This window comes from Rhea pennata, chromosome 6 (genome assembly GCF_028389875.1).
Source record: "Rhea pennata isolate bPtePen1 chromosome 6, bPtePen1.pri, whole genome shotgun sequence".
NCBI lineage: Eukaryota > Metazoa > Chordata > Aves > Rheiformes > Rheidae > Rhea > Rhea pennata.
Genome location: NC_084668.1, coordinates 37336883 through 37361573, shown reverse-complemented (window position 1 = coordinate 37361573; position 24691 = coordinate 37336883). Strand labels below are relative to the sequence as shown.

At 44.3% G+C, this 24691-nt stretch overlaps 2 protein-coding genes across 6 annotated transcripts in view; both read right to left on the bottom strand.

Moving 5' to 3' along the window:
- Nucleotides 1-4106: 4106 nt before the first annotated feature.
- Nucleotides 4107-6362, bottom strand: RPE (ribulose-5-phosphate-3-epimerase). Of its 3 annotated transcripts, none has more exons than XM_062579288.1 (6): nucleotides 6222-6362; nucleotides 6047-6126; nucleotides 5798-5937; nucleotides 5387-5521; nucleotides 5139-5225; nucleotides 4107-4588 (listed from the first exon to the last, which is right to left on the bottom strand). In XM_062579288.1, exons 1-6 carry the CDS (start codon nucleotides 6341-6343, stop codon nucleotides 4403-4405), a joined length of 750 nt encoding a protein of 249 aa, XP_062435272.1. In that variant the 5' UTR covers nucleotides 6344-6362; the 3' UTR covers nucleotides 4107-4402. The 3 variants fall into 3 exon arrangements, with proteins under 3 accessions (XP_062435272.1, XP_062435274.1, XP_062435273.1); XM_062579289.1 differs by having other exon boundaries at nucleotides 4459-4665; XM_062579290.1 differs by lacking the exon at nucleotides 6047-6126 and having other exon boundaries at nucleotides 5798-5915.
- A 3065-nt stretch (nucleotides 6363-9427) lies between these two features.
- The window catches only part of UNC80 (unc-80 homolog, NALCN channel complex subunit), a 134680-nt gene continuing 119416 nt past the window's right edge, over nucleotides 9428-24691 (bottom strand). For 2 of the 3 annotated variants that reach the window (XM_062578655.1, XM_062578654.1), the window contains 8 exons: nucleotides 24375-24540; nucleotides 23299-23478; nucleotides 21145-21283; nucleotides 19045-19101; nucleotides 12769-12850; nucleotides 12106-12217; nucleotides 10588-10799; nucleotides 9428-9697 (listed from right to left, as the gene is read on the bottom strand). In XM_062578655.1, coding sequence (XP_062434639.1) covers nucleotides 9428-9697; nucleotides 10588-10799; nucleotides 12106-12217; nucleotides 12769-12850; nucleotides 19045-19101; nucleotides 21145-21283; nucleotides 23299-23478; nucleotides 24375-24540 — 1218 coding nt within the window. The remainder of the gene's footprint in view (nucleotides 9698-10587; nucleotides 10800-12105; nucleotides 12218-12768; nucleotides 12851-19044; nucleotides 19102-21144; nucleotides 21284-23298; nucleotides 23479-24374; nucleotides 24541-24691) is intronic. The other variant, XM_062578656.1, reaches the window with a different exon arrangement.

Here is a 24691-nt window from a genome sequence, read left to right as displayed (position 1 = left end):
GGAGAGTTTTCCATTTCTCCCTTCCTGCATGTGTGTCTGCTGCTGGGAAATGGTTTCTGAAAGCTAAAAGTGTCTCAAATGCTTTGCGGGTCTTCCATACCTTTATCCATTCATTAGGAGGTCTGATCCACCCTGCTCTCATGCAGCTTTGCTGTAAGGGCAGGGCTTTCTGCTCTGGCTGATCCCTGGGGCAGTGCAAGGCCTTTCTGCAATTTAGAGCTGGAACAAAGTAAACCAGCCAGCTGGCTGCCTTAGCTGTTGTCTTGAAGGTGTAGTCAGGAAATGGAAATCCAGTTGAGTATTTTATAGTAAGAGGAGAGTGTTTCTCTAGATGGAAAAAAAAAGTGTTAAAATAAGTCTCAAAAAAATGGAGACAGGAGATGGACTTACATTTGGTCAGCATAAGCAGACTGGAAAGCAGTTTCTGCATTGCTGTTCGGTTCCCAGCTGTGCTGTCCTGCGAACCACTGTGTTGTTTTTGAGTCACTCTCCACTATGCTGGGCTAAAGCAGCCGCTTGTTGCCTTGCCCGTTGCAGGGTCACTACAAGTGGTTACTGGCAGGAGCAAGGGGTAAGCACATTTCTTTGTGCCTGCTTTAGGTGCTTTTGCATAGCCATTGTGTCAAAGAGTTAGTGCCTCACAACGCAGCAATTAAAAGGCTTGGCAAAAGAAAGACTGGGCAGCCAGGAGACTGGGAAAAAAAAATCTCTGTAAATTGGACAAATTATAAAAACGTTCATTTGGTCATACTCGCCCTCCCTGACTCCCCCACCCCCCGCCATTAGAAGTCTTTTCTCTAACATTTGCCTCTCAGCTGGCTAGACCTGCAACAGCAAACTGGCTGCCTTCAAGGAAAGCTGCCTGCGCCAGTGTCAAACTAGAGAACGCTATGCCAGAGCATTTCTGCTACCTGAAGCCTCTGCCTAGGAGCTGCTCTGAAAATGTTAGTGGTGTGCAGGTTGCTACCATCAGGTGAGAGGCACGTCTTAAGTGGTGACGAAGAATGGGCTGCACTTACTTTACTCCTGGTGACTGCCTGCCCCCCGCAACCTTTCCTCTAGCAGGGGCAGCACATGGGGGACTCTGTGTGCACGTGCACTAGTAATGCAGTCAAACGAGGTGCTTTCCGAGAAGCCCTCGGCTGTGCTACTTACCCAGGTGCAGCCTTCTTGCAGCAGTCCTTGCTCCAGCCACTGAGGTACCGTGTTTTCCCATAGCACCATTTCACTACTGGGACAAGTTTAGAAAACCTTGCTGAACAGAACTTGGTCACAGGACCATCCCCTTCCCTTCATCTCCTCTCCATGTGCTGCCTGCATCTGCAGTCAGCAGTTATACTCTAGCGTACAGCCTGCTGTTAAGAGCTGGCCTCCCACCTCCAGTCAGTTTGGTGTTTTGCATGAATTTTAGTGTCACAGGAAAGCCGGTGGTGGTGGGAACAGGCTGAGAGTTCAGAGCCAGGCTCATTCTTGAGGTCATAAGATGTGCAAGAAACGCCTGCTTATTTTTCAAAATTTTAAACAGCAAAAAAAGCTGTTTGTCTTGTAGCTGTTAAGCTGTAAGAACAGCTTGTCAGTGCTGCTCCCTAATGTTGTGGCCAAAGGTATTAATAGAAAGGCTGGCTGTGAAATAATGCAGCAAGGCCCCCATGAAACTTGAGTGTTGCAGCCTCATTGAGGAAAGCTACTTCCCCTGGGGTTACCGTTTTTCAATTGAGAAATTTTCAAGGCCACTTACGTTCTGCTCTGTGCTGCTATCAGGGCTTAAACACTTGCTTCATCACTACATCCAGGACCTTAATAGCATGTAAGTACAAATACAGAATTCTGAGCCCCATGAAAACTGAGCTCTGCGTGTGTTTACTGCAGTCTGATTGTATCGTGCAGCTCTGTGCTATGTACCGCTTGCTGGAGCATACATCCAGCTGCAGCCTTACTCAAATACAAGAGTTTCTCTTACCCTGTTTTTCCAGTGCAGAGTGCCACTGCATTGTCACGTCCGTGCGACTTCACTGACCGACTCCGCATCGCCGTAGTCTGGTCCCTCCGCTGCTGCTGCAGCTCTTAGTGTTGCAGCACGTAGGAGCTCTGGGGGCGAGTTTGATCCTGTGGGTGCCACGCAAGCAGCTCATTTAGTTGTCATGTTAGTGCTCAGTTCAGGTCCCGCAACTGCGATGCCTCCTCGGGGGGGGGGGAGGTTACCGAGTGCAGGACAACAGGCTTAGAAGAGTCTAATACATTACTTCAGGTACTGCATCAAGGCGGGGAACTGGGCAATTCTTAAGAAGGAAAAGAACAAATATCATTACTTTCATGTATGCTGCATCTCTGGGGTCACTGACAGCTTTAACCTCAGCCTCGGGTGTATGATAAAAGGGACTTGGTGCCAGCTCAGCCCCAACTCAGATGGGACTCAGATGGAAGCAACAAGTGGGTGACTTTTCTCTGTATGTAACTTCTGTCTCCCACAATGCTCCTCATCTAAGAGTCAAGAGAAGTGCAAACAACTACCAGACTGAAAACAATAGCAAAGGAGGGAGTAAACCCTTTGAAAGAAAACATACTCTGGTTCCTTGGTCAGAGCAAAGCACAGCACATACAAGTAACTGGCAATTTTTTCCCCAAGTTAATTAAAGAAAACAGAGATGGTTTGATTATCCTTTCAAATCAGCCTGAAGTCAACTGCAGGAGGCAAGAATACTGCCAGTTATCCTAATGCTTTCAGGAGCATGAAAAGCCACATTTCTGAGGTGCGAACTACCTTTTCACAGCTGTGTTTTCTGACTGTTTAGCCTGCATTTTAAATACAAGAGATTAGGCTGTTTCTATATACACAATATATTAAGACTCTAAACAGCTTTTTCCAGAACCAGGAATTGATGCTTTAACACATCTAAAACCCATTTGAACTGTTACCTTTCTTAGCCAAGTTGTTTTCTCCACAATCATCTTCTGAAAGATGCCTTCAATGTGGTAGGTCCAGATGACTCCATTTTTCTTTTGCTACTTCTCAAATGGGGGTTAAAGTGTAAATAGGAAGCAAAGATATTTGTTCACCTAAACCACAGTTAACCACACAGGAAAAAAGAAGTTGTTTAGCCATTTCAGAGAGGCTTATCTAGACTGTCTGAACTAGTCCGACTCTTACCACTTGAGATGCCTGTGACCCACACTGTGCTGCAGCTGTCTCCTTCCACAGCACAAGGTACTTAGCAGCACTCAGCGCTCTGGCTGGCTTGTTAGGACCCCTCGCAGTTCCTGATCGTAGTAGGAGATGCATCCCCTTCAGTACTGCCCCAGCGCTTGGTAGATGGCGTATGCTGCTTTGCTAGAAGAGCAACAGAGCTGTTTGGGGCCTTACTGAAATGGACTGGAAACTGATTTTTTTTTAGGCTTTCTGGCCTGTTGCCATTGAGCAACAGATCGTTTGCAACCCTTCTATAATTACAACTTACACGAAAAAGATACCAAGCAGAATAAAATATTAAAGGAGCCAGCAGTACTAACTAGGGCCACAGGAAGCAGATCTATTTGAAATACCCTACTGTGGTCATTTTCTGGTGGGTTTTACCTCTGCCCCTTTAACATACCTGAATAGGACAAGGTGGAAAGTTACAGGAAAAGAAAAAAAAAAAAGAAAAAAGGAAAAAAGAAGAAAGGCACAAGAACTAAAAAGTTTCATTTTTACAGTTGAAGAACCATCTCCATGCAGGGACATAATGTATTTCAACCTGCACACACTGAAATCATGTGAGCAGACAGGTAACGTTCCAGTCTGCCACTCTCTTGAGCACTTACTCCGTGATCAAGTACGAAGAGGCTGTGGGTCAAGATGAAGCACGTCACTGTCGGTTTTTAAAGCAACAGTCTGTGGAATCCCATCACTTCCAGGATTTCAGTAGGAGCTGTCTCAGCTGGTTAGTTGTACAGTAAGTGACAGACTGTTACCCAGTTTTGGGACCTGTTGAGCTGCGAGACTTACAGTAGGTCAAGTACTAAAGAGCTTTTGGTGTATGTGGTAAAAACAACCCGAAGTCCCATCAAGCTCCACTTCTCCTAAACCCCCTACCAAAACCACTCATTTTTGACAGTCAGCTAGAAGAGACTTACCACACCAAGAGAAGTGTTTAATTCAACCATTGTGAAAGTATGGTAGGAACGCACAGATCAAATGACAAAACACAGACAGCAGAAGGCAGTTTCATTAGCATCGTCCACAAGAGATTGTGTGTTGTGATGCTACACTCTGCGAGCAAGCGAAAACTGACTGAATTCTAGTTCATTCCAGTCAGCATTACAGGTTGTACTACAAAATTAGCCTCCACAGAATCAAGAGACAGGTTCAAACCATTGCATTTCCAACCCTGAAAAACAGCCGGAATGTTTTCCAGTGCTGCTTGCTTCATTGCAGCGAAGGAATGATTCTTCTGTTCAGCAGCAACAAGTTTCCATAATTAACGTTCATCCAGCCCTCCCTTACGCATGAGAAAGAAGGGTTCTCCTGCACGCACAGAGCCTTCTTGAACACCGCGTGAGTAGGTCTCATCGATCCAGGCACCGCTTTTGAGCAGCTTCTGAACACACATTCCTGAGAAGATTGATCACAGATCTTGGATCTGCGCTCTTCATAATAGCACTGCCAGATACAATCATATTTGCACCTGCCTGGAAGATATTAAACATCCCACTCAGTAACACACAACAGATGATGCATTTCTTCAGACTTTCTCGCTGCAAAATGTGGTAGTGAACTCCAACTGGAAAGCAAACCGGCACAGCTTCCAGGACATAGGCATCATGCCTCTAATGACATCAGCCAATCAATTTTGGAAAAAATTCCTCTTCCCCAAATGGGTTTTCTTGAATTTCTTCATTGTTGCTCCCACTTAACATATGAATTACAACCTAAGTGTGCAAGAAACCAGCAAGTTCTCTAGCTTAGGGGAGGGCTCAGGAGTCACTATTTAAAAAGTCACAAGATCATACCTTAAACCTGAAGTAGATACTGATACTAAATCTGCCTTACTGCTCCCTCTAAAAACAGAATACAATACCTCCAAATGTTATTTTTAGTCTCCTCAGAAGACTGAGTCTTTTGCTGCTCTGTTTGGAACTGCTGTTCTCTTTCAGCCTCTTACCTCTGCACATTTGTGGATCGTGTCAGGCCCCACTCCACCATCCACTTCGATGTCAAGTGAGGGAAACTGTGTCCTCAGCCACTGAACCTACAAAACAGTAAAATAAAAGCTTAGCTTTAAGCTCTTGTACTAAGCTGTTGCGGCAACTCGTAGTTTCTTACACTGAGGCAAGGTTTTTTCGTTCACCTCACCACTACTCTCTACTATTCCTTAAGTTCAATAAATAAGAACAGGGAAAATGCGTTTACCTTTGGCATCATGTCTTCCATAAATTTCTGCCCTCCAAATCCAGGTTCTACTGTCATCACCAACGCCATATCTATCTGGTTGGCCCACGGTGCCAAGTGTTCAACTGTAGTTCCAGGTTTGATGGCCAATCCAACCTACAGAAAGGAGAAGACGACAGAAGCGTACCTTCAGAATAAAACACAGCTAGACCGACCAGCTGGTGCCAAACTCCTAAGAGCTGAATTAGAAATCGGTAGCAGCCGCTGCAGTAAGAAAAGACCCCTTTAAAGACTGCGTTTTGGTTTCTGAACAGCACTTAAAGTTTGCGGGCAAAGCCCGTTAGGGCTGCAGGCGCCCATCCGTGCTCCTCAGGAGCTGCTCCTTTTTCCTTACCACAAGCGCGGCAGCTAGACGCGGCGCGCCGCCCTCACCTTCATCCCGTTCTCCCGGATGTCCTTTATGAGCGCCCCGGGATTGTCGGTCGCCTCCAGGTGGAAGGTGTACTGGTTCGCGCCCGCGACGGCCATCGGCTTCACCCACTGCTCGGGCCTGGCCACCATCATGTGCATGTCTGGAAGAGGGGCGCGGCGCGGAGGGCAGCGCGGGGCCGGGCGGCAGCGGCGGGCGCGCAGCCTGCCGCCGCCCGCGGGCCCTGCGGGCCGCCCGCGGCCGCCCCTTACCGAAGAAGGGCTCCTGGCCCAGCTGCCTGCGCAGGCTCTCCACGACGGGGTGCCCGAAGGTGATGTTCGGCACGAAGTGCCTTGGGGCCGAGACACACACACCCGCGCGCCGTTACGCTCGGCCGCGCGCCGCCCGCCCGCGCCCCCCCGGCCCCGCCGCCGCCGCCGCCGTTACCCGTCCATGACGTCCAGGTGGAGGTAGTCGGCCCCGCAGTCCAGCAGGCGGCCGCACTCGGCGCCCAGCGCCGCCAGGTCGCTGTTGAGGATGGACGGCCCGATCCGGCACCCCGACGCCATGGCCGCCGCCCCCCCTTCCTCCCCCTCCCCGCGCGCGCATGCGCCGCCGCCGCGCGGCCTGCTGGGAGGCGGCACCGCCCCCCCACCCCACCCCGGCGGCCGTTGGGGCCGTTGCGGCGGTTGCGGCCGTTGGGCGCTCCGGGCCGCCCCGAGCCGCTGCAGCGAGCGGCGCCGCCGGCCGCGCACGAAGTGCCGAGAGCTGCGCAGCGCGGGCGTTCGCCAACACGACGTGCACTTAAGGCCTCTAACACTCACGAAGCAGCATCATGTTTTTCCACAGCAGAAACATTCCAGTTTTGTTACAGACACGCGGAAAGGAAGCACAGAGCCAGCGAAAGCACGTGTGCGCGCACCGCATTAGTACAGGAGTAAGTGCAGCCAAGGTGGAAACAAAACACGCAGGAAAACAGCCTGACTGGTCTGCCTGCCTGTCTGCAAGTCTCTTAACAGGCACCTGACAAAATTAAAGCCATACACTGGGCTACCAGAATAATAAAACTAAATTACAGATCACCTCATTTATAAGCTGCATTGATTTCTAGCAGGATAGACTTTAAATAAAAAGCGGCGTTTTGGTCCTTGTTATGGCTTACTACTGTGGATTCACCTGTGACAGTGGGAAACATTAATGGAAACATTTGTTACATGCACCAAATCCGATGAAGTGAATCACAGTTTTTCTCTTTATCTGGAATACCATGGCAAGGCATCTACTGGGCATTAAAGTGAATTGCTTCTCCTCGTGATCAGCAGAAAACGCCGTAAAACTCACCAGGAACTCTGCCTGCGCTGTGTCTTGGCTATCTACCCAGCTTGCACCAAAGCTCTCCTCCTCCCCAGCAGGCTGCCAGTAACCCAGCCTACCTGGGATCTGAAAGTGAAGCCGTGCTGCTTCTCCTGAGTGCGTCCCTGTGAACAGCAGGACTGAGCATCTGCAATTTAGCAATTCTTTGAGTGGCCTCCAAGCTAGGAGCTAATCCAAAGCAGTCTCCTATAGGCAGCTGCTGCTGGCTCCGGCGTGCTGAGAAGATAAGAATCAGTACAGCATACTTTTGGTCAGCAGAGTAAGCAGTGTGTCATTGAGACCACCACGGAGACACTGCCATCTTCACCCCATCACCTCTCCTACGCAACCATGTGCACTTTACAGTTACATCAGTGTGTGAATACAGATATATATGCGTGTGTGTACACACACACACACACACGCATATATTTGCCTCTCTATCCCTGCTTTCTCCAAGAGGTGCCCTCTCACCAACTCAACGGACAAGCCTGGGAGAACAGCTTGTGTCATCTTCACGTGTTTAGCGTGCATGAATTCTCTCCTCACGGTGCTCAAATCCGATGGGAGCTGTACACCCCATCTGACAAATAACGGCAGCACAATGTGAAGGCTCCGTGGGTTTGAAAAGCCTGAAGCCCTCAGTCAGATACACAGTAATTTTCCAAGCCACAGTAAAAACTGCATGCTGTGGCACAGCAGCGAGACTGTTGTTTTTATGGCAGTATTTTAAACAGTTATTTCTGAGCTGTTGAAGAGATGTGTGAGTTCTTTTTAGGGGGATGGATAGGATATCATTCTGTCCCTTCAGAAAGACTGTTTTATGACACACATGTTCATATTACGAACCCTCGGGGCCAAAAAATCCCCAATTCCTAGCTAGCACATTTTAGAAAGTCGCAGGATGATCTAAGGATATTTCTGTGCACAATAATACCATAATTACAAACTCTAGCCTCTGGTTCTTCTAATTTAAGCTGAAAAATCTAGTATACAAATCTCAAAGCACAGAGTAACTTTGGGCATTGCTTATGATTTCATGGCTTGTTTCACAGCTGTTCTGCAGTTTGCCCATAGCAGCTAATGGCTGAATTCACATTTCAGTTAATGCCATGATGCTGCAGCATAGACCACAATTCAGCCATGACTTCAGCTGATCCTCCAAGGGCCTCATGACCTAACACATAAATGTTACATGTATGTATCTAATACTTGCAGCTATGAACATTACATACATAAAATGGAACCTTTTTAAATTCAATCTCAACATGCCAAAAATAGATTCTTTCATCAAGTTTCTGCCCTGCAATACCCATTTTTTGTTTACAATGTATATATATATATATATATATATATATAACTATGTGTGCGTATTATATTATATATATAGGAACATGAAAATACCATATATAAATATCTACTTTAAATCCCTTTATCTAAGTATGTAAGACAGCATCAGTGGAGCATTTGCTAGGTACCAAAAGGTCCATGCATTCCAGATGCAGTTTCTTGGGTTTGTTTTTAAACAGCAGAGATGAATAAGTACCCCTAACCAGGACAGCTAGGACTATTTATACCACCTGCAGACCATTTGCCCCCTGCCCATCTATATCTGTGCACAGCATGTGCATTCCTTCCTACAGTATGTACTGTATTTAGTTTTACAGAGCAAATGTTTTTGTAGCACAAGGGTAATATCTTACAGAGTGGAATGAAACCAACAGATAAAAGTAAACTCAACTGAAGTCTGCAGTAACTTAAAAAAAAAAAAAAAAAAAAAAAAAAAAAGTCTAATCACTCACTCTCTGGTTAGAAACAATGGTCCCAGGGTGAAAAATCAAGCTTCAGATTGGTACTTTTTGTCAGTACTTTGACTGTCAGTACCAAGTTTTAAGAGCCTTGGATACAGTCCTGCTCCCAAAAAACTACAAAAATAAACCCTGGGCACAACCTCTAAGTGGTTTTCCTTTTGTCTCATACAGTACAACAGCTTGCTTACCCAGAGAAGCTGCCGATCGTGATCACAGTAAACTGCTGCCAGATCAAGGTTTTATGGACTGCATACTGCACACGCTCACCTACCCTGAGAATTTTGTAAAAATTCTCCTCTGCTCCTGTGGTCTCACCTTGAACTGAAACAGATTTGACAAAAAAGAAATTTGCCAGACTATAGCAAATAGGCTGTTAGCTATATTCAGCTGTTAGATAATAAAGTGCTCTTGTTTTAATCAGTTACTAGAGGACTCAAAGAAGAAGGTACAATTTCTGTTCCTCCTCCCACTACTGCACTTCTCCAGGACTTAAACATGAGATTCATCTAGATCAACATCAGTCTCCCCAAGCTCAACATGTGTGAAGCTGAAGTGACTGGCCAGCAAGGGGTTCTCCATCCCGTTGTCCTCACTGATGTGCAGGACAGTGTCCCCGTGCTGCAGCAAGCTGGTGGTCTCGAGGCCAGCGTAGTCCTCGGTGTCAGAGAGCTGTGTGGGTGGGGTGCCTTGTGCTGTTGCTGGCCGGGACTCCAAACTCTCCTCTTTTTCCTTCTCCTTCTCAGCAGAAAGTGCCTCGCTCTGGAACTGAGGAGAGGTAACAGTCAGGCTAGAATTCTGAGAAAGAGGGAAGGAAAAAAAAAAACCCGCAAGGGAACATCTATAAAATATTTTCTCACCCATAACGACTTTTTACTTTAAAGAGCCAGGCATTTGCAGGTTATAAATCACTAAAATTCTGCCCTAATGATGATGCATGTTTTTGCTGGTGAATCAAATTTATAGCAGAGACCAGAAGGACCATCTGATTTTAGTCATTAGTACATCTTCATTTCATTTTGGAGTACTTTTTCCTGTAACAAATATCTTCACTTGTTCATGGCAAAGAACATTCACATCCATAAGACATGAGATGGGCTTACAGAAGTGATCTCAATGTCACTGATGGGCTGGAATGATGGCTGATTGTCCTTGTGCTGCCCTCAGCAGTGTCCAACACCAAAGAGTGTTGGACAAACAGCTTCGTTTGAAACGTGATACTTTTGCTAAAGCAGACGTGAGTTTTTAAAGGAATCCTTTCTCTTAAGGACTAACTGGTCTAGCAAATACTCAGCTGCACTTCTCAGAGAGCAAGCTGTGAAGACGAGTAGATGAATGCTTGCATTGGTGAGGAGGCTCAGAAGGACTTGTATGGATGATCGGAAAGGGGAAGATGCAGGAAACATATTTGCAGATTAAGAATCACTGCAAAGATCTAGAAGTCAGTGGTTTATAAAAGTAGGGGGATGCACAGCAAACACAGCTTAAAGGAAAGACTTAAAAAAGAGGGCTGTCTTCACTCACAAGCTGGTTTTCATTATATTGCTGTGATGCATCAGGCATCACACCTTATAAATTTCCCTTGCAACTTAAATCAACCCAAGTGAGATGAAGCAGCAGGCACACATGCTTAAAACTGTCAATCACATTACCTGGCCAGTGGTCTGGCTATGGAGATCAGCGACAACAATGGCAGGCGAGGAAGTCAGCATGGGTTTACTCAGAGCTTCCTGTTGGCTGGTCCCTGGGGGGCTGCTCGGGCTGCAGCCCTGCTGCTGGGCTACTGCAGCCGAGGGGCTGGCTGTGGAGGCTGCTGGTGCCTCAGGCTGGGTTTCAGTGAAAGTCACTGACCGCTTCTGCTCCACTACGGGTACAAAAAGATACAGAAAACTGAGTATTAAAATGCTTGGATTTAGGACTGAAAACACAACATGCAAGGCAAAGAGACCACCCCTAGAGTTTTTACAACTAAGACAGGATTCCTGATTCATTCCATCTTTGAAAGCTGTCTAAATGGAATCTAATCTGAAAGCTGTTTACCCTAGTCTTACTCTAAAGCCAATGCAAGAGGCAAGACTCTCCTGAAGACTATTCATCCTACCTCTCTCTGTCACAGCTTGGTGGGATAAATGCCACCCATAACACCTTTCCATCCTAGAAGAATATAATGAATTGAATTCCCATGTGAGTTAGGTGTTACTGCCCTCAATAAGCAAAACCAAGATGCAAATATATATGGGACTTCGCCAAGGTTTTGCAGGAAATCAGAGAACACAAAGAGGGCAGCTGATTGCTCCCCATTCTTGCACTAGACTCTGGGCTGAGTCTACTATTTAGGGATAACAAAGAGCAGCACAGGGTGAAGGCAGCTAGGCTAAAGCTTGACTGTAAAGCTGACTCTCCTGCTCCTGCTTTTCCACTATTTTTGGTCAAGCTTCATGCTCCAAGCACCTCCAATAGCATTGCTGCCCCAGCACAGTTCTGACTGGGCAGCTGTAGACCTAGAAAGTTAGCAAGCATCCTTGGTTCTTCTGGGTCTTTCCTCCAAAATTAATTGCTCGCTTTAGATGGTACAGAATACAGCTGCCTGCCCTACTTAGCAGGGCTGGCCCCTGGAAACATATCGCGTGGATGCAGCAAAGACTAGAACAGTTCTCCTGTTTATTTCCATATACAATCCTTAAGGGTCTGTACTGCTATGGTTGCAAATAATGTGGAATTTCCTTCTTTCTTCCACTCTCACTAGCAGCTTAAAGATTTGCACACCTGAGTGTTTCAGACAAGGCATTCTCAGCAGAGGACACCTTCAGGAGATATAATAATTCACTGTCCACATCCAATCTCACCTTGATGGCCTTTGGAGAAACCATCAAAGTACTTTGAAAGGATGATTTTCTGATAGGATACCCACTCATGAGGGAAAAAGATTAAACTGCTGCATCTTCACTTAACAAATGGTAGTGAAGAGCAAGTAGATTGTAACAATTTGCAGTTACTACCAACTTGAACCAAGCACAAACTAGTAAAACATGGCACCTCCTATTTCTACAGTGAAAGGAGCTTGCATACTCTTCAAACATAATAACTCTTCCTTAATGCCAAAACAACAACATAGTATTTTCTACTTTAAAATATGAAGTGTTAGTTCTGAAAATGCAGCACTGCCCTACCACTGGGCTTTGGTTTTGGCTGGATGCTCCGCCGCGTGGTCGAAAGTCGAGCTCCGTGACGGCTACGAGGTTCAGTTTGGGTTTTCTGACGGGACAGAAGTGGTCTTCGAAGCTACATATTGAAAGAAAGAATCATGTTAGGCTGAGGCATGATCACATATTACACAATCTGTGGTCCTCTAAGGAGGACAAATCACTGTCATCACCCTCTGTCCCTCTAGATGTCCACTCACTGTACATTTAGCAGATACACATTTTAGAGTTCCTATGTCTCAAATATCTCCTTCATATCAAAACAGCTAGTGAAATTCTGCTTCTTACACCTTTTCAGTTTCAGTATGAAATGTAATACAGGGCAGTTTATGAGATCTTCAATGCAACACGGTTTGTGTGACCTTCCTTCAAATTAAAAAAAAATTAAAAAAAAAAAAAAAAAAAAGCCTGTGCGGAAAAGTTTGGGGAAATTTGAAATGGAGTGCACCTCCTTTCTTAGGGAGAGCTTGTCAGAGCTTCTAACTGAAACGACTGTACTAGCATTTCACAAATTAGGTAAAAGGCATAGGTCACATTCCTAGACTGTTCCAAAATTGACACAGACTGGAAAAAACAAACCAAACCAACGAGAAGGAGAGAAGATTTTTTTTCCCCTCCCCATGTTCTCACTTGTCGTAGGCCTCTCTTCCTCCCCAGGGGTTGCTGCAGAAGAAGGTTCTGCTGTCCTGGCTCGCTCTGCACACTTGCCACCCTGTTAGATGTGGACAGCATTAGGCCAAGCACCGAATCACTCTGAATAATTAGCAGGTGTCCTGGGAATTGTGACTAAAATAAATAAATAAATAAGCAAACAAACCACTCATGGCACAGTCACTTCAAAGAGCAATACTGTCTTTGAAGGATGGGGGGGGGGACATTTCTGTTGGTTTGTGGCTTCCAGGGCTTAGGAAAGGGCGAGAGGAGGAGTCATGGCATTCAGGACTTGGCCACGCACACATAGCATCAAACTGTAAATAACTGCAAATTTTAGTTTTCAGTCATTGATTGATGCATTCCACTGAACAACACTCAATTCTCTGCATCCTTTGCCACATAGGCTACATCAACAAAGGCGAGAGTATCACCTTCCTAGCTCAAAAACCTTCCTGTTTGCTTTTCCTTTTTCAAAATGCTTTAAAAGCTTCTTTTCCCCCTCCCAATTAGACCCCACAGCCTCACTACAATTTTGTCATCTGATTTTAATTTCAAATTAAGTCAACAAACAAAAAACAAACACAAAGTGACAAAGGATCCATTCACATAATGGATGCATGATTTATGTGAACAAGGCCCCACACTCAACACTTGCAGCCTTAAGCCTCTTTGTGGCTAACAAATGAAAAATACAAGTAGGTATAAATATATATATATGTACACATAAACATATATTTTGGCTGTTAGTGTCTTCACACAAAAAAAGCTGAAAATCTCCAGTAAAAGAATTTTTAGCAATGAAACAGACTCCGCTACATATCATCTCATTCTACCATTCAACTGATCATTGATTTACTAATTTAACTGATTTACTTAATATAAAAATGCCACCCTCTCCCTTTTTTCTTTTCTTTTTTCCTTTTTTTTTTTCCAATCAATGTATAGTATTCCTCCAAACACTTAAAAATCGTTCATTTAGCAGGCAGTGGTCACAAAACATATTAGCTGAATCAATGGTGCCTGAGAGACATATGGTTACAATAGTAAGTAACATTTAGATAGATTTCTTTTAAATCAGGCAGCTGCTTACTTGCGACAGACTGGAATCCACTGAGCCACATGATCTACTTAAGCAACTTTCAGCTATATTTGGTATCCACTGTTGAAGATTCAGTATTATAATACATTTTGCCTTCGGCATGCGTTAATCTAAAGGGAAACAACATTCTTTTCTCTGGATGTTTTCCTTGGATCTTCCTGGAGGAGCTCAGTATCACCAGCAGAGAAAAGGTTTAATGCCTGACTTGCCAGGAGCGGAAGACGACGACAAAGCTAAGGAGCTGGTCAGAAAAAAACACGGAGGATGTGAAGAGATTTAAAAAGTTCTCTCTCCTACACTGCTCATTCTTCCCTTTGGCAGAAGTTACTGCCCTTAGCAGGTTTGGCAGAACAGACCACGAGAGCACTCCTGCTCTGCTTCAGGTCAAAGTCTTGTTAACTGAGCTGAAAGGCCTATTCCTTCCTCTCCTACCAGTTTAAACTGAAGTCAGGCTTTGCACTGAACCGTACGCATGTTTCCATCAACTCTGCTGCGGATGCAACTGGTAACTTCAGTAGAAAGACATTATGTTAAGCCCCTGAAGCTACTTCTCTTCTGTCTGACCAACCACAGCCTTCTAATCCCAGCCAGGCCCTCAGCAATCTCCCTGCAACTGCAAAGGTTTGGAACAAAGGAAGAGCTTCTGCAAGCTCAAAGCCAGAAAAAAAAACAGGATACATTTGAGTCCTTTTCGTCCCGAGACAGCTCTTTGAAATGAGATCATCAGCCTCTGGAATATATTATCCAGCTTTTCTTTTTCTTTTTTTTTTTTTTTTTTTTTTTTTTTTTGGGGGGGGGGGGAGGCGTTGAAATTATTTATACACCGAGCATCCTAAACATCGTGCTAACACCCGCCATGAATAGGCAGAGTCCTCGACATTACTTCCTGGTAGTAGGACTGCGTCCTTGACACAGACAATGACGGCAGCACAAGACTGCTTGGTCCAGAAGCAACACATCATCCCTTATGAAGACAGAGAGCCTGAGCTTAAATTAGTCTTTACATTTATCATCTAGGCTACCTGAAATTACAGTTTGTAAAACTTTCTTAATCTTCTATTTCTAAGATTACATAAAAATTTATTCCACTGATTTTTAAGAAGTTTTGAGGGTAGTTACTAGTGTATGAATTAAGCAGGAAAAAACATATTATTTGGCTGGAAAAAGTCAAAAATAGTTTTCTATTCAACTAACTTTTGAGAATACTGTTGTAACTTCTGATTGAAGAAGACTCTTATTTCTACAAGTGAGGAGACCTAAATGCCTGTAGCAGAAAGACTAGAGTTATATTCAGTGTAAACAGCTACTTATAGTTGTGAAAAAATTCATTTCACAAGCATCATGAAAACATCTTAAAAGGGTCATTAGATAAGAAGACCACCTGAGTGCACAGAGGCTAGACATGAGGAAATAAATGATTCCCCTGGAGTAACCCGTGCACTGAAGGCGACCAATAGAGAAGTGAGCAACAAAAAGGCTGGACTTTGTGGCTTCCTGCTGGTGTCTGGGATTTTAAACCTGGCTTCTATCATAAGTGAAATGAGCATAGTGAGCTGGTGGATATTTATTTCCAGTAGAGAATCATTACAAAAATTGGTATAATTTGGGATCATCTTATGAGCTGAAATTGCAAGTAGCTACTGCAGGTAAATAGTAGACCAGCAGAGCTTTACAGAGCTGCCTGCATGCAGCACAGTCCTGGTACGGCTGCATTTTTTGCCTTCTGCCCACCAGCTCTGAAGGTGGGAAGGAAAGAGAAAGAATTATGAAGACTGCAAATTTTAGATGAGTGACGGAATTTCCTGATAAATCCTTTCACTTCACGAGGCTTAGTGCTCCTGTCAAAGAAGAGCACAACTGATCTTGCTTCAGTGACAATTAGGGTGGTAGGCAGACTGTTGACTCTGAGTAAACCCTCCATCCTTTTCTGTCTCTCCTTGTTTACCAAACGCAATCAAAAGTATATTGGTTTTCTGTCAGCCTATAGAGACCCAGTCAAGCAATATTAAATCAAATGCCTTTTCACCTAACAGTACCTTTCCCTCCTGCACCAGTGTGATCGATAAGAGGGGTTTTGTTACAGTGCATAAACCAGATTTACTTGGGAAATACCAACCAGTAAATATTCCCGCCCATCAAATGCTGTTCCGTCACTCCCTGAATATCTCTGACAGGGGATGTATCCTCACAATAATAATACTCCCATTAGATATTTAGGGCACAGACAGGTGAACAAAAGAGCAAACAAAACTGATTTCATGGAAGCATGTTGCCAGCACTACAAGAAAAGACAACCAATCACATAGTAGGGGCTAAAAGAAATTTTTTAAGGTTCGCTTGGATAAGTTATTTTCATGAATTTTAAGAAGTGACATGCAGCTGGAATAAGAGAAAGGTAGGAAAACAAAACAGCAAAGGAAGCACAGAGTTTGAAAGTCTGTTAAAAAGGCATATATGCCTGCCCAGCTGTTACGGTAGCATGTACGCGCTTTGCGTCCCAAGACATTGCACTGGGGGGGTTAAGGGACAAAGGCCAACAGAGACAGGTTAAAACACAGACGAACTCCAGCTCTTATAGTCCCAGACAGGTTAGTGGTAGATCAGTAGGAAAGAACTCTTCTTCCTCTACACTTACCCTGGTAATAGGAATTCACTCCAGTTTGCCTTATTAGCCACAATTAATTTAAGATAGGCATAACTAGAACCTTTAAAAGGAAACATCTCTGTGCAGCAGCTTTCCAGTACAGCAAGCTCTCTTTCTTCTTCCATTCATAATTTGGAGAAATATTGTCTCCTCTCAGATTATAACCATTATAACCACAACAAAGCATAATGCTGAATACAACTGCTCCTCAGCTAGGTACTGCATGCTATCTACTTACTCCAGAGCACTTAAACGCTGTGCCCTTCCTGTCTTCCTTGCTTTTATACATGGCTGACTAATTCTTATAATAGCCGAGGGAAACGGACTTATTTCCTTTGTTTGTCACCATTTGTTTAATTTATCTGAAACTCCTACCTTCTATATGACTCTGTTCTCCATATGATATATCTCTCTGTGTCAGTTATGACTAAACATCAGCTTTGAATTCACACAGCAATCCTAAACTGCTGTTACTGTGCTCCAGTCAAAATCAAAGTTATCTGAGAAAAAGTGAAGCCTGCTTTATTCAAAGGCAAATGTTCCTGAATATAAAAACACATTCACCCTGTCCTGTGATTCCCACAGCACAATAAACTTCTACGAGGTCTGCTATATTACTTTTCTCCTTTTGAGAAGGAATCCAATGTGCAGATTTAACAATGCAGCTGAAACACTGTCTTTTCTTGCTGCACAGAACTGCAATCCAGACTTGGTAGAAGAATTTGCACTATTTGCCTCGCTGCCTTCATTCGTTTCTAAAGTTTTGCAACCTTGATGCCTCTTCTGCAGATGTCAGTGCCTGCTCCTGACAAAAAATATAAGCCTCGGTAGGAACAGCCCCTAAACACACCTAGCGATCCTTGGTCTAAGGAAAGCTCTGTATCATAGAACAGTGTGGAGGATAGGGTGTCCTGCTTCCTCGTAAAGATTGACGTGACAGAAATTAGTAGGAACCCACTGTAGAGCTGATTAAATTTCAGGGATCAAAATAAATTATTGGATTCAAACTCATCAGTTGACTTAGCTGTCATGAATTCCTTGGCCTTGTCACCAGGAGTTATTACTAAGAGTGACTCCCACTTAACAAGATCAAACATTTCAAATTCAGCACTAATGTAACCTGATATGAGCTCTTGATGGCTTTAGATCAGATATGGATCTTTTCCTTTCCTTATCCTCCTCAGCTGTAATTGAGTTTCTAGCTTTAGTTACGGGAGGGCACTCCTTCAGTTGTGTGACTTCCGTTAGGCTCCAAAACACGTGCAGATGACCGTGCAATCCATTTTGCTACATAATGAAAATTGGTAACAGTATTCCTGCCTCTGCCAAAGAGCTGAAGTCTTTTCCTCATGCCACTCTCACAGCAGCACCAATTAGAGATCACTCTGCCAAGGCAGGATTCACGCACACAAAGGATGCCATGAATCATGGAATGACCTCGGTGATACAACCAATGATAAACTTGCCATTTTTCAGCAGAGAGAAGAAGAATGATCAAACAAAGCAGCCTGTCCCCACCCAAAACCACTGCTGACATCTAAAACCAAACTAAACCAACAAAATAAAAACCATTCACACAAACACCTCTCAACATATCCACATCTTCAGCGGGTGTAGTAAAGTAATGAAATAGCATGTTACCCTCCATGTTGCCAGCGTAAGAGGCCGAGTTCTTCTGGAAGGAAACAGAGATGCTCTTGGGACCAAGGAGAGCTCTCTGACCTCGTGAGGATCAGTTGAGAGGTATGAGCACAGCAGCAGGACAGTAAGAATGATTAACATGGCTGAGCTGACCGTTAAAGGTGCAGACCTCCCTTCTAAGTTCACAGCTGACCCAGCTGACAGGCAAGGCCGTAACAGGGTTTGCAGACGAACTCTCCTGTCCACAGCAAATGGCGAGCAGCTAGGCTGTTCTGAACTCAGGCTATGACAGGGCAATTTTTAATATGCATTAATGGTCTTTACCTGCAAGCTTTCAAAAGCTGCTATTTGAGGACTGGAAATACTTTTTTAAAATAGGTAGAATCACTGTAAAGCATCCAATAATTAGTTTTATTAGTGAACGTTAAAGAACACAGCTCAGTGTTGCTATTAAGTCTTTGTGGTGACAGCACTGTGAGATGACTGGAAAAACAGATGTCTCTGTTTTATATAAGCCTCCAGACTAATGCTTTTAACAGGCTACAGCTAATGCCTTGTGGGTAATCTTCCTCAGGCCTTTCAAGTAATTGCTAAACAAGGGGAAAACCTCAAGGCTAGCCAGACCACTATTCAACTTGCTACAACTTTCTCTTTTCCCTTTCCCTTAATTTCCTCTAAGTTACTGGCAATCAAAGCTGAAAACTGAAGGTGGGTTGCTACACCTTTGACTTGCAGGCCTGAATATCGATGAGCCACAAGAGACAGAGATGGAAAGAGCAACAAAAGGTGAGGGAAAGAGACAGAGGAGATAGGAAACTGCTCGTTTCCCGGCACGCACACTGACAGACAGGTAGTGTTAACACTGTACCTAGAGAGGCTGCCCTCAGTGGCCAGGCTCGGGGAGTCATCGAGGACATTAGGTTCACTGCAGGAGGGGCAGGGAGATTAAGAATTTAGGGAAAGAAAAGGCAAAAAGCATGCGACTGTCTTTGTTTGCAAGGGAAAAAATACCAACGGAATAAAAAAAAGTAAGAAAAGGACGGTAACGTTAATTGGTCTCGCACGCTTAACAGCACATACATGACTCAGAAGGAGCTGAAATAACATCTGATAACAGGAGAAATCTTGAGAGGGAGTTTACCCTACGTGGATACTTCTAAATCTTTGCTGTGAACTGTGGAGCTGGAAGTTCAGAAGGATGCATTTTCACAGGAAATAAGGGCACGGAAATGTTTTCAAAGCCATTTTCCTGCAGCATTTTCCTTTATTTTGGTTCTGCTTACTCCTAGCTTCATATAAAGTCTTTTTCTCCCCTCTTCCCCACAACCCATCAGTTCTTCCTGAGGGAGTGCTAATCTATTTCCCATGAGCTACAGACCACTCTCATTCTGATACAATTCTAAGGACAAACATCTGGAAAACAAGGTCTTGTACTGCAATGAAACTGCAAGTAAACAGCTGGCATGGACCCTGGCAAATGAGTACACAACCACTTTGCTTTTCTACACTTCAGCCATTCAAGCAGGAGCAGCTCTCTCAGCTCATAGGAAAAACATGGAAGAAAAAGAAAGAAAGAACGAACGAACAAACCAGCAGGAAAGCAATAATAATATTACTTAACATTAATTAGTTTATGTTTGTGAGGCAATCAAGAAGCCCAGAGACCATCCATAACTAAAAAGGGCATGATGCTGTGGACTATGATTATGCCTGCTGAGCTTGTACTTCCCCTACGCAGATGAAAAGCAATTTTCCTGGTATACCGTGTACTTAAAAAATAGAGACTAAAGCTCTGTTTTAATTAAACTCTCTTTCTCACAGTCATCATGACTTGGAACTGCGCTAAGCAAACATTGCAATCAGTCAACTGTGGCTCATATAAATTTTATGCATTACAGGTTGTAGTGAAAGATTAGGGAAAATGCAGTCTTACATATTAATTTTTCAAGAAACAAAGGGACTGAATGAATTGGGTTCAAAAGTCAAATGAATTCCCGTAAGCCCTTTTCTGAAAACTCCTGGATAAAATCAGTGCAATTCTGCCCTTGTAAATCACTTCTCCTATCTCTTCTGGTATGTACCACAGCTGTTACTCTTCCTTTATGCCTCAAGGTTATTCCATTAATTCTGAGCAAGACTGGGGAGAGGACAATGCTGTTTGATTTTCCAAGGCTGGTCAAGAGATAATGTAGAATTTACTCTTTAAAGGTTCAAGCGAAATAACATAAATTAATCTGTTCGGTATCAGATATCTTTACACAACGTCATGAAGAAGTAAAAGAAGAAATGCTTACTTAGAGAAAAATAGTATGTAAATGCCAAACTCTTCTCTCTAAACGTCCTAAAGACCTGTACGTTTCCCAAATTCCTATCCCTTTCTCCCTATTCCATGTTCGCCAGGAATAAGAGGCATTCAGGGATTATTTTAATCAACAAGTCAAACAACAATCTGGTTTTAAATACTCTCATTAAATCCCATGTTTGAACTTGACATTCGCTTTCTGAGACAACCTAGTTACTGTTCTAGAAAGGACAAAGACTGCATAGAAAAAAACAAAGTAAATCAGACAGAATACCTCTATCCTCTTTCCCAAGCTTCTTGGGATTACTCCCTACTCCCTATAGGGGATCATATAGAGTCCTCTGGCTCAACGCAGAACCAAAAATCATGTCTTCTCTTTTTGCTATTCATTGTATTAGCAGAGGAAAACAGTAGAGCTGAGTATTTCTGAAACTGTTTAAGATGAAGGTTTCTAGAGATGACAGCTCTTCCTTCTGGAGCCTATGCAACACAGATTGTCCTGGAGAATCAGTATTTCCAAACCCACACCGCTGGTCCAACACTACTTCAGGATGAATAAATTTAGCATCACTATGTTGGCGCTGATTCTACTACCCCACATAATATACCTGTGTCATTTCTGCTCTCGTGAATGTAATGGGAAAGGTGAAAAGCCCATGTTGTTACCTTTGGCTGGGTAACATGCCCACCTCAGCCTGAGGTGCAGACATGCTGGAGAGATGGCTGGAGAACCGCCTCCTCCCAATGGCACCCATAAGGTATGCTTCTTGTTCACTTACCACACTGGGCATGCTCAAGGAGTCATCTAGAAAGAAAGAAAGAAAAAAAAAAAAACAGGAAAGGAGGCGAAACAAGCACCCCAAACTCCATCTCCACATTTAGCGCTGTCAAGCGCTAAATCTCAAAGGATTTAGGATCTCAAAGGCATATGCAGCATTTACTTATCAAGGCCCCAAGCCTGCAAATTTGAATGCTTCTATTAGATTTTACTATCATAATTCAGAAAGGCATATGCACAGAGTTCTGCAGGATGAGGATCCCACAGCATACATGAGGCAGAAATTTATCTGTCTGTTTTATGTTTATATGTCTCTCAGGAAAAAGTAGTAAATTCAGCTTCTACTAGGGTTTGATTCCTATGATTATTGAATTGTTCACCAATATATAATGCTTTCGCATAAAAGTCGTAATTGCCAAACAGCTGTTCAGATATAGCAAAGCAATTTATAAGATGAAAGTCATAACAAACCAAAATACAAAGCTGACCATTTAATCTTCAAGGCGGCTTGGGACATGCATTTTACAAGTCTCAGAAGAAAACAAATAAGGATAAATTGACTCAAATGCATCATATTGACGCTGAACTATGCAGATAGTTGGATTGTGATTAGGACTGCTTAAAATGTTCAATGTTGTTTTGAAATTATATACATAGATACACAGATATGTATAGATTATATACATAGATATATATCTAGAAAGAAATTACTCTGTATTTTTTGATTGTTTGTTTTACTACAATAACTTTAATTACAAACAGATAAAACAAAGGGGAAGTTTTGTGTAATTTTATCGGGGGGGGGGGCCTTTTTCCAGTGTTGAAATACTGAAGTATTTTATGGCAGCTTTAAACCAAGGCAGGGCTGAGCCCTGCAAGCAAACAGGAAGATAGCACTCATGCCACACAGTGGCTCATAATTAATCCGTGGCTGAAATCAATGTTTGCCACAGTGTCTAACTGAGCATTGTATCAGCAGTGCAACATCAGGTACATCATGCAAGGTTCAGTAATGAACTCAGCTGAAACAAAGCTGAGCTGAGCCTGAAACGTTTCAGGCTAACTCTTTTCTCCCAAAAGGCAATTCCTCCATAAGCACAAAGGTCCTTTTTCTGAGCCACCCATTTTCACATTTTTTGTTTAATGTCTTTTGGGAATATCCAGCAGTCCTCAAATACAAAAGTGAAAAGACACTCAGGCAACCAACCATTGCAGCATCAGAAGACAATATCCCTGATAAAGTAGGGTGAGGCCCAAGCCTGATGACATATGAGCAGCTTTCCACCCTGGCTTTCAATGATGGACAACTCAGAATCAGGAAGAAGGAAAGATTCCAAGAATAACATGAAACTCAGCTGAAATGATGAAGCAACATTCAGGGCATTGCAAATTAGTACCAAAAGGATTCACTAGAATTCACTAGTCCACTCATTTCAAACTGGTGCCAGAAAACCTGGTAACTCAGGACTTGCCAGCTACCCAGAAAGAATAAAAAGCATTTGTTGTCAGGAGGTTAAGGCTTAATTTCCTCTTTGCTAATTGGATAACATGAGCACATGGCCAATCCAGCAAGCTAAAGCTGTATCCCACGCAGCACGAGGACATATTCCACGTCAGAGCATTGGGACAGAAGTGAGGAGCAGGAAGTATTAAGGTCCTGTAGCAACAGGATACTAACTATAGAGCCAGTCAAGAGCCCCAGCCTACTCTCATGATCAAGATCAGAGAGAGGACTGATAACTAAATGCCTTGTCAGCACTGTGAGGGCTGCATGCCAGCCCAAGTGTCACATGCTAAAACCTCCCTGTGCCCTTCCCTTTTCTCTGCTCAGGAGGGTAGAGGGAAGCTCTGCTCAGGAGCTCAGGAGGGAGGTCACTGTGATAGTATCTCACACCAATTTCTAAGCCTCCTGCCCCTACATGCCTTCTGTTCATATCGGTATAGGGACACAGCTAAATGCCTTCCCCTTCCCAGCTGTACTCTGGGACACCAAGAAAACATCTTCAGTATTGGATGCTCAGCTCAAATCAGTAGCTACGTACTTTCTTCATCCTCCTCATCTGTGCGGCTCAGCGTGTCTTGTGAGGCCTGCTGGGAAGGCTCACTGTCCTGCTCCCAGACTGTGCCAGTGCCTGTGTTGGAGCGGGACATGGTAGCAAGGCTCAGGCGGTAAGCAGATGTGGAGGTGCCCACAGTGCTGACAGATGTCTTCCCTTGGTAAGCTGTACAAGAGCAGGAAAACAAAACCCATGTTAGTGATAGCCCTGGAAACAAATAACCAGCCAAACATTCCAGCCATGTTGGGGCATCTTATTCAGCCTGCACAGACAGGGCAGTGAGCAGGCAGAGAAGCAGCAGAACAGATACTCTCTCAACACATCTGCTTGATACTGCATGAATTTAGCTGCCCTGGCTCACCTAATCTCTCTGAGATCTGTGCTGTGGCTGGTTTTCTTATACCCTCTAGTTTTCACCCTGAAATTTACTGCCACATTTTCCAGATCAGCTGCAATGTTTAGAAACAAGTCAAATTATTACAAAGGAGAAAAAACATTTTCTTCTAAACTTCCTTCCCTTTCTTGACAACAAAGCACATAAAATCTCTCCATGCATGTAAGCTGTAGCTGCCATCTCGTGGTCACAACGTTAACTAGTGCAGGAGAAAAGTGTCCCCTCTGGAAAGGGAGTGACAGAGAGTTCAGCATGCTGGGGGCTCAGAGATGCTGAACTGGACCTCACTGGCTAGCAACAGTAAAGAAAAACAAAAAGAGGAGAAAGGAGGAGACAAATCTGCTGCTGCTGACAGACAGACATTTTCACAAGAGCAGCTACAGTTTTACAAAGATTTAGGTAACAGCTTTCTGCACTGTTATGGGGGGCTGGCTGCAACAGCAAGAGGCAGCTGCTGGGAGAAGTGCACGGAAGGGGACAAGCCGTTCAGCTGCAAGGATGGGCTGGACGTAGAAACTGATTCAGGGAGAGGCTGCTGGTGTGCGAGCGGATTATCCTGCCCCCCTTTTCTAGACGACAGGCAGGACTGCCTCAGAAGTGAACCTGCGTGCCCAGCCAGCCAGCCAGACTGGGCTGATGGCCCCTTGCCTCTCCACTGCCTCCTTACCAGACCCGCTGTGCACTGCCTCCTTCAGGATCTTCAGTTCGTTATTGAATTCCGCAATGAGGGAGCTCTTGCAGAGAGGGCGCGGGATGAACCGTCTCTCCAGCTGGTCGGCAATGTGTTGTCTGGCAGTCAGCTCCTCATGGTTCTCAGCCGGCTGGGCCAGCAGCTGAGAAAGGCATTAACAACATTGGGATGTGTTAGCACTGCAACAAAACGATGCCCAGTGAGCTGGGACTAGTCTCCAGAGCAGCATCAGCCTGCAGCCAGCAGGCTGTCCTCTTTGTAGACACAGGGTTTTGACTGCAACTATGAGAGGT

Coding starts and splice junctions, on each gene's coding strand:
- RPE (XM_062579288.1), bottom strand. CDS start 6,343: ATGGCGTCGGGGTGCCGGATCGGGCCGTCCATCCTCAACAGCGACCTG. Junction 6,127..6,221: donor CACCTGGACGTCATGGACGG/GTAACGGCGGCG, acceptor CTCGGCCCCAAG/GCACTTCGTGCCGAACATCA. Junction 5,226..5,386: donor TGGAAGACATGATGCCAAAG/GTAAACGCATTT, acceptor ACTGTTTTGTAG/GTTCAGTGGCTGAGGACACA.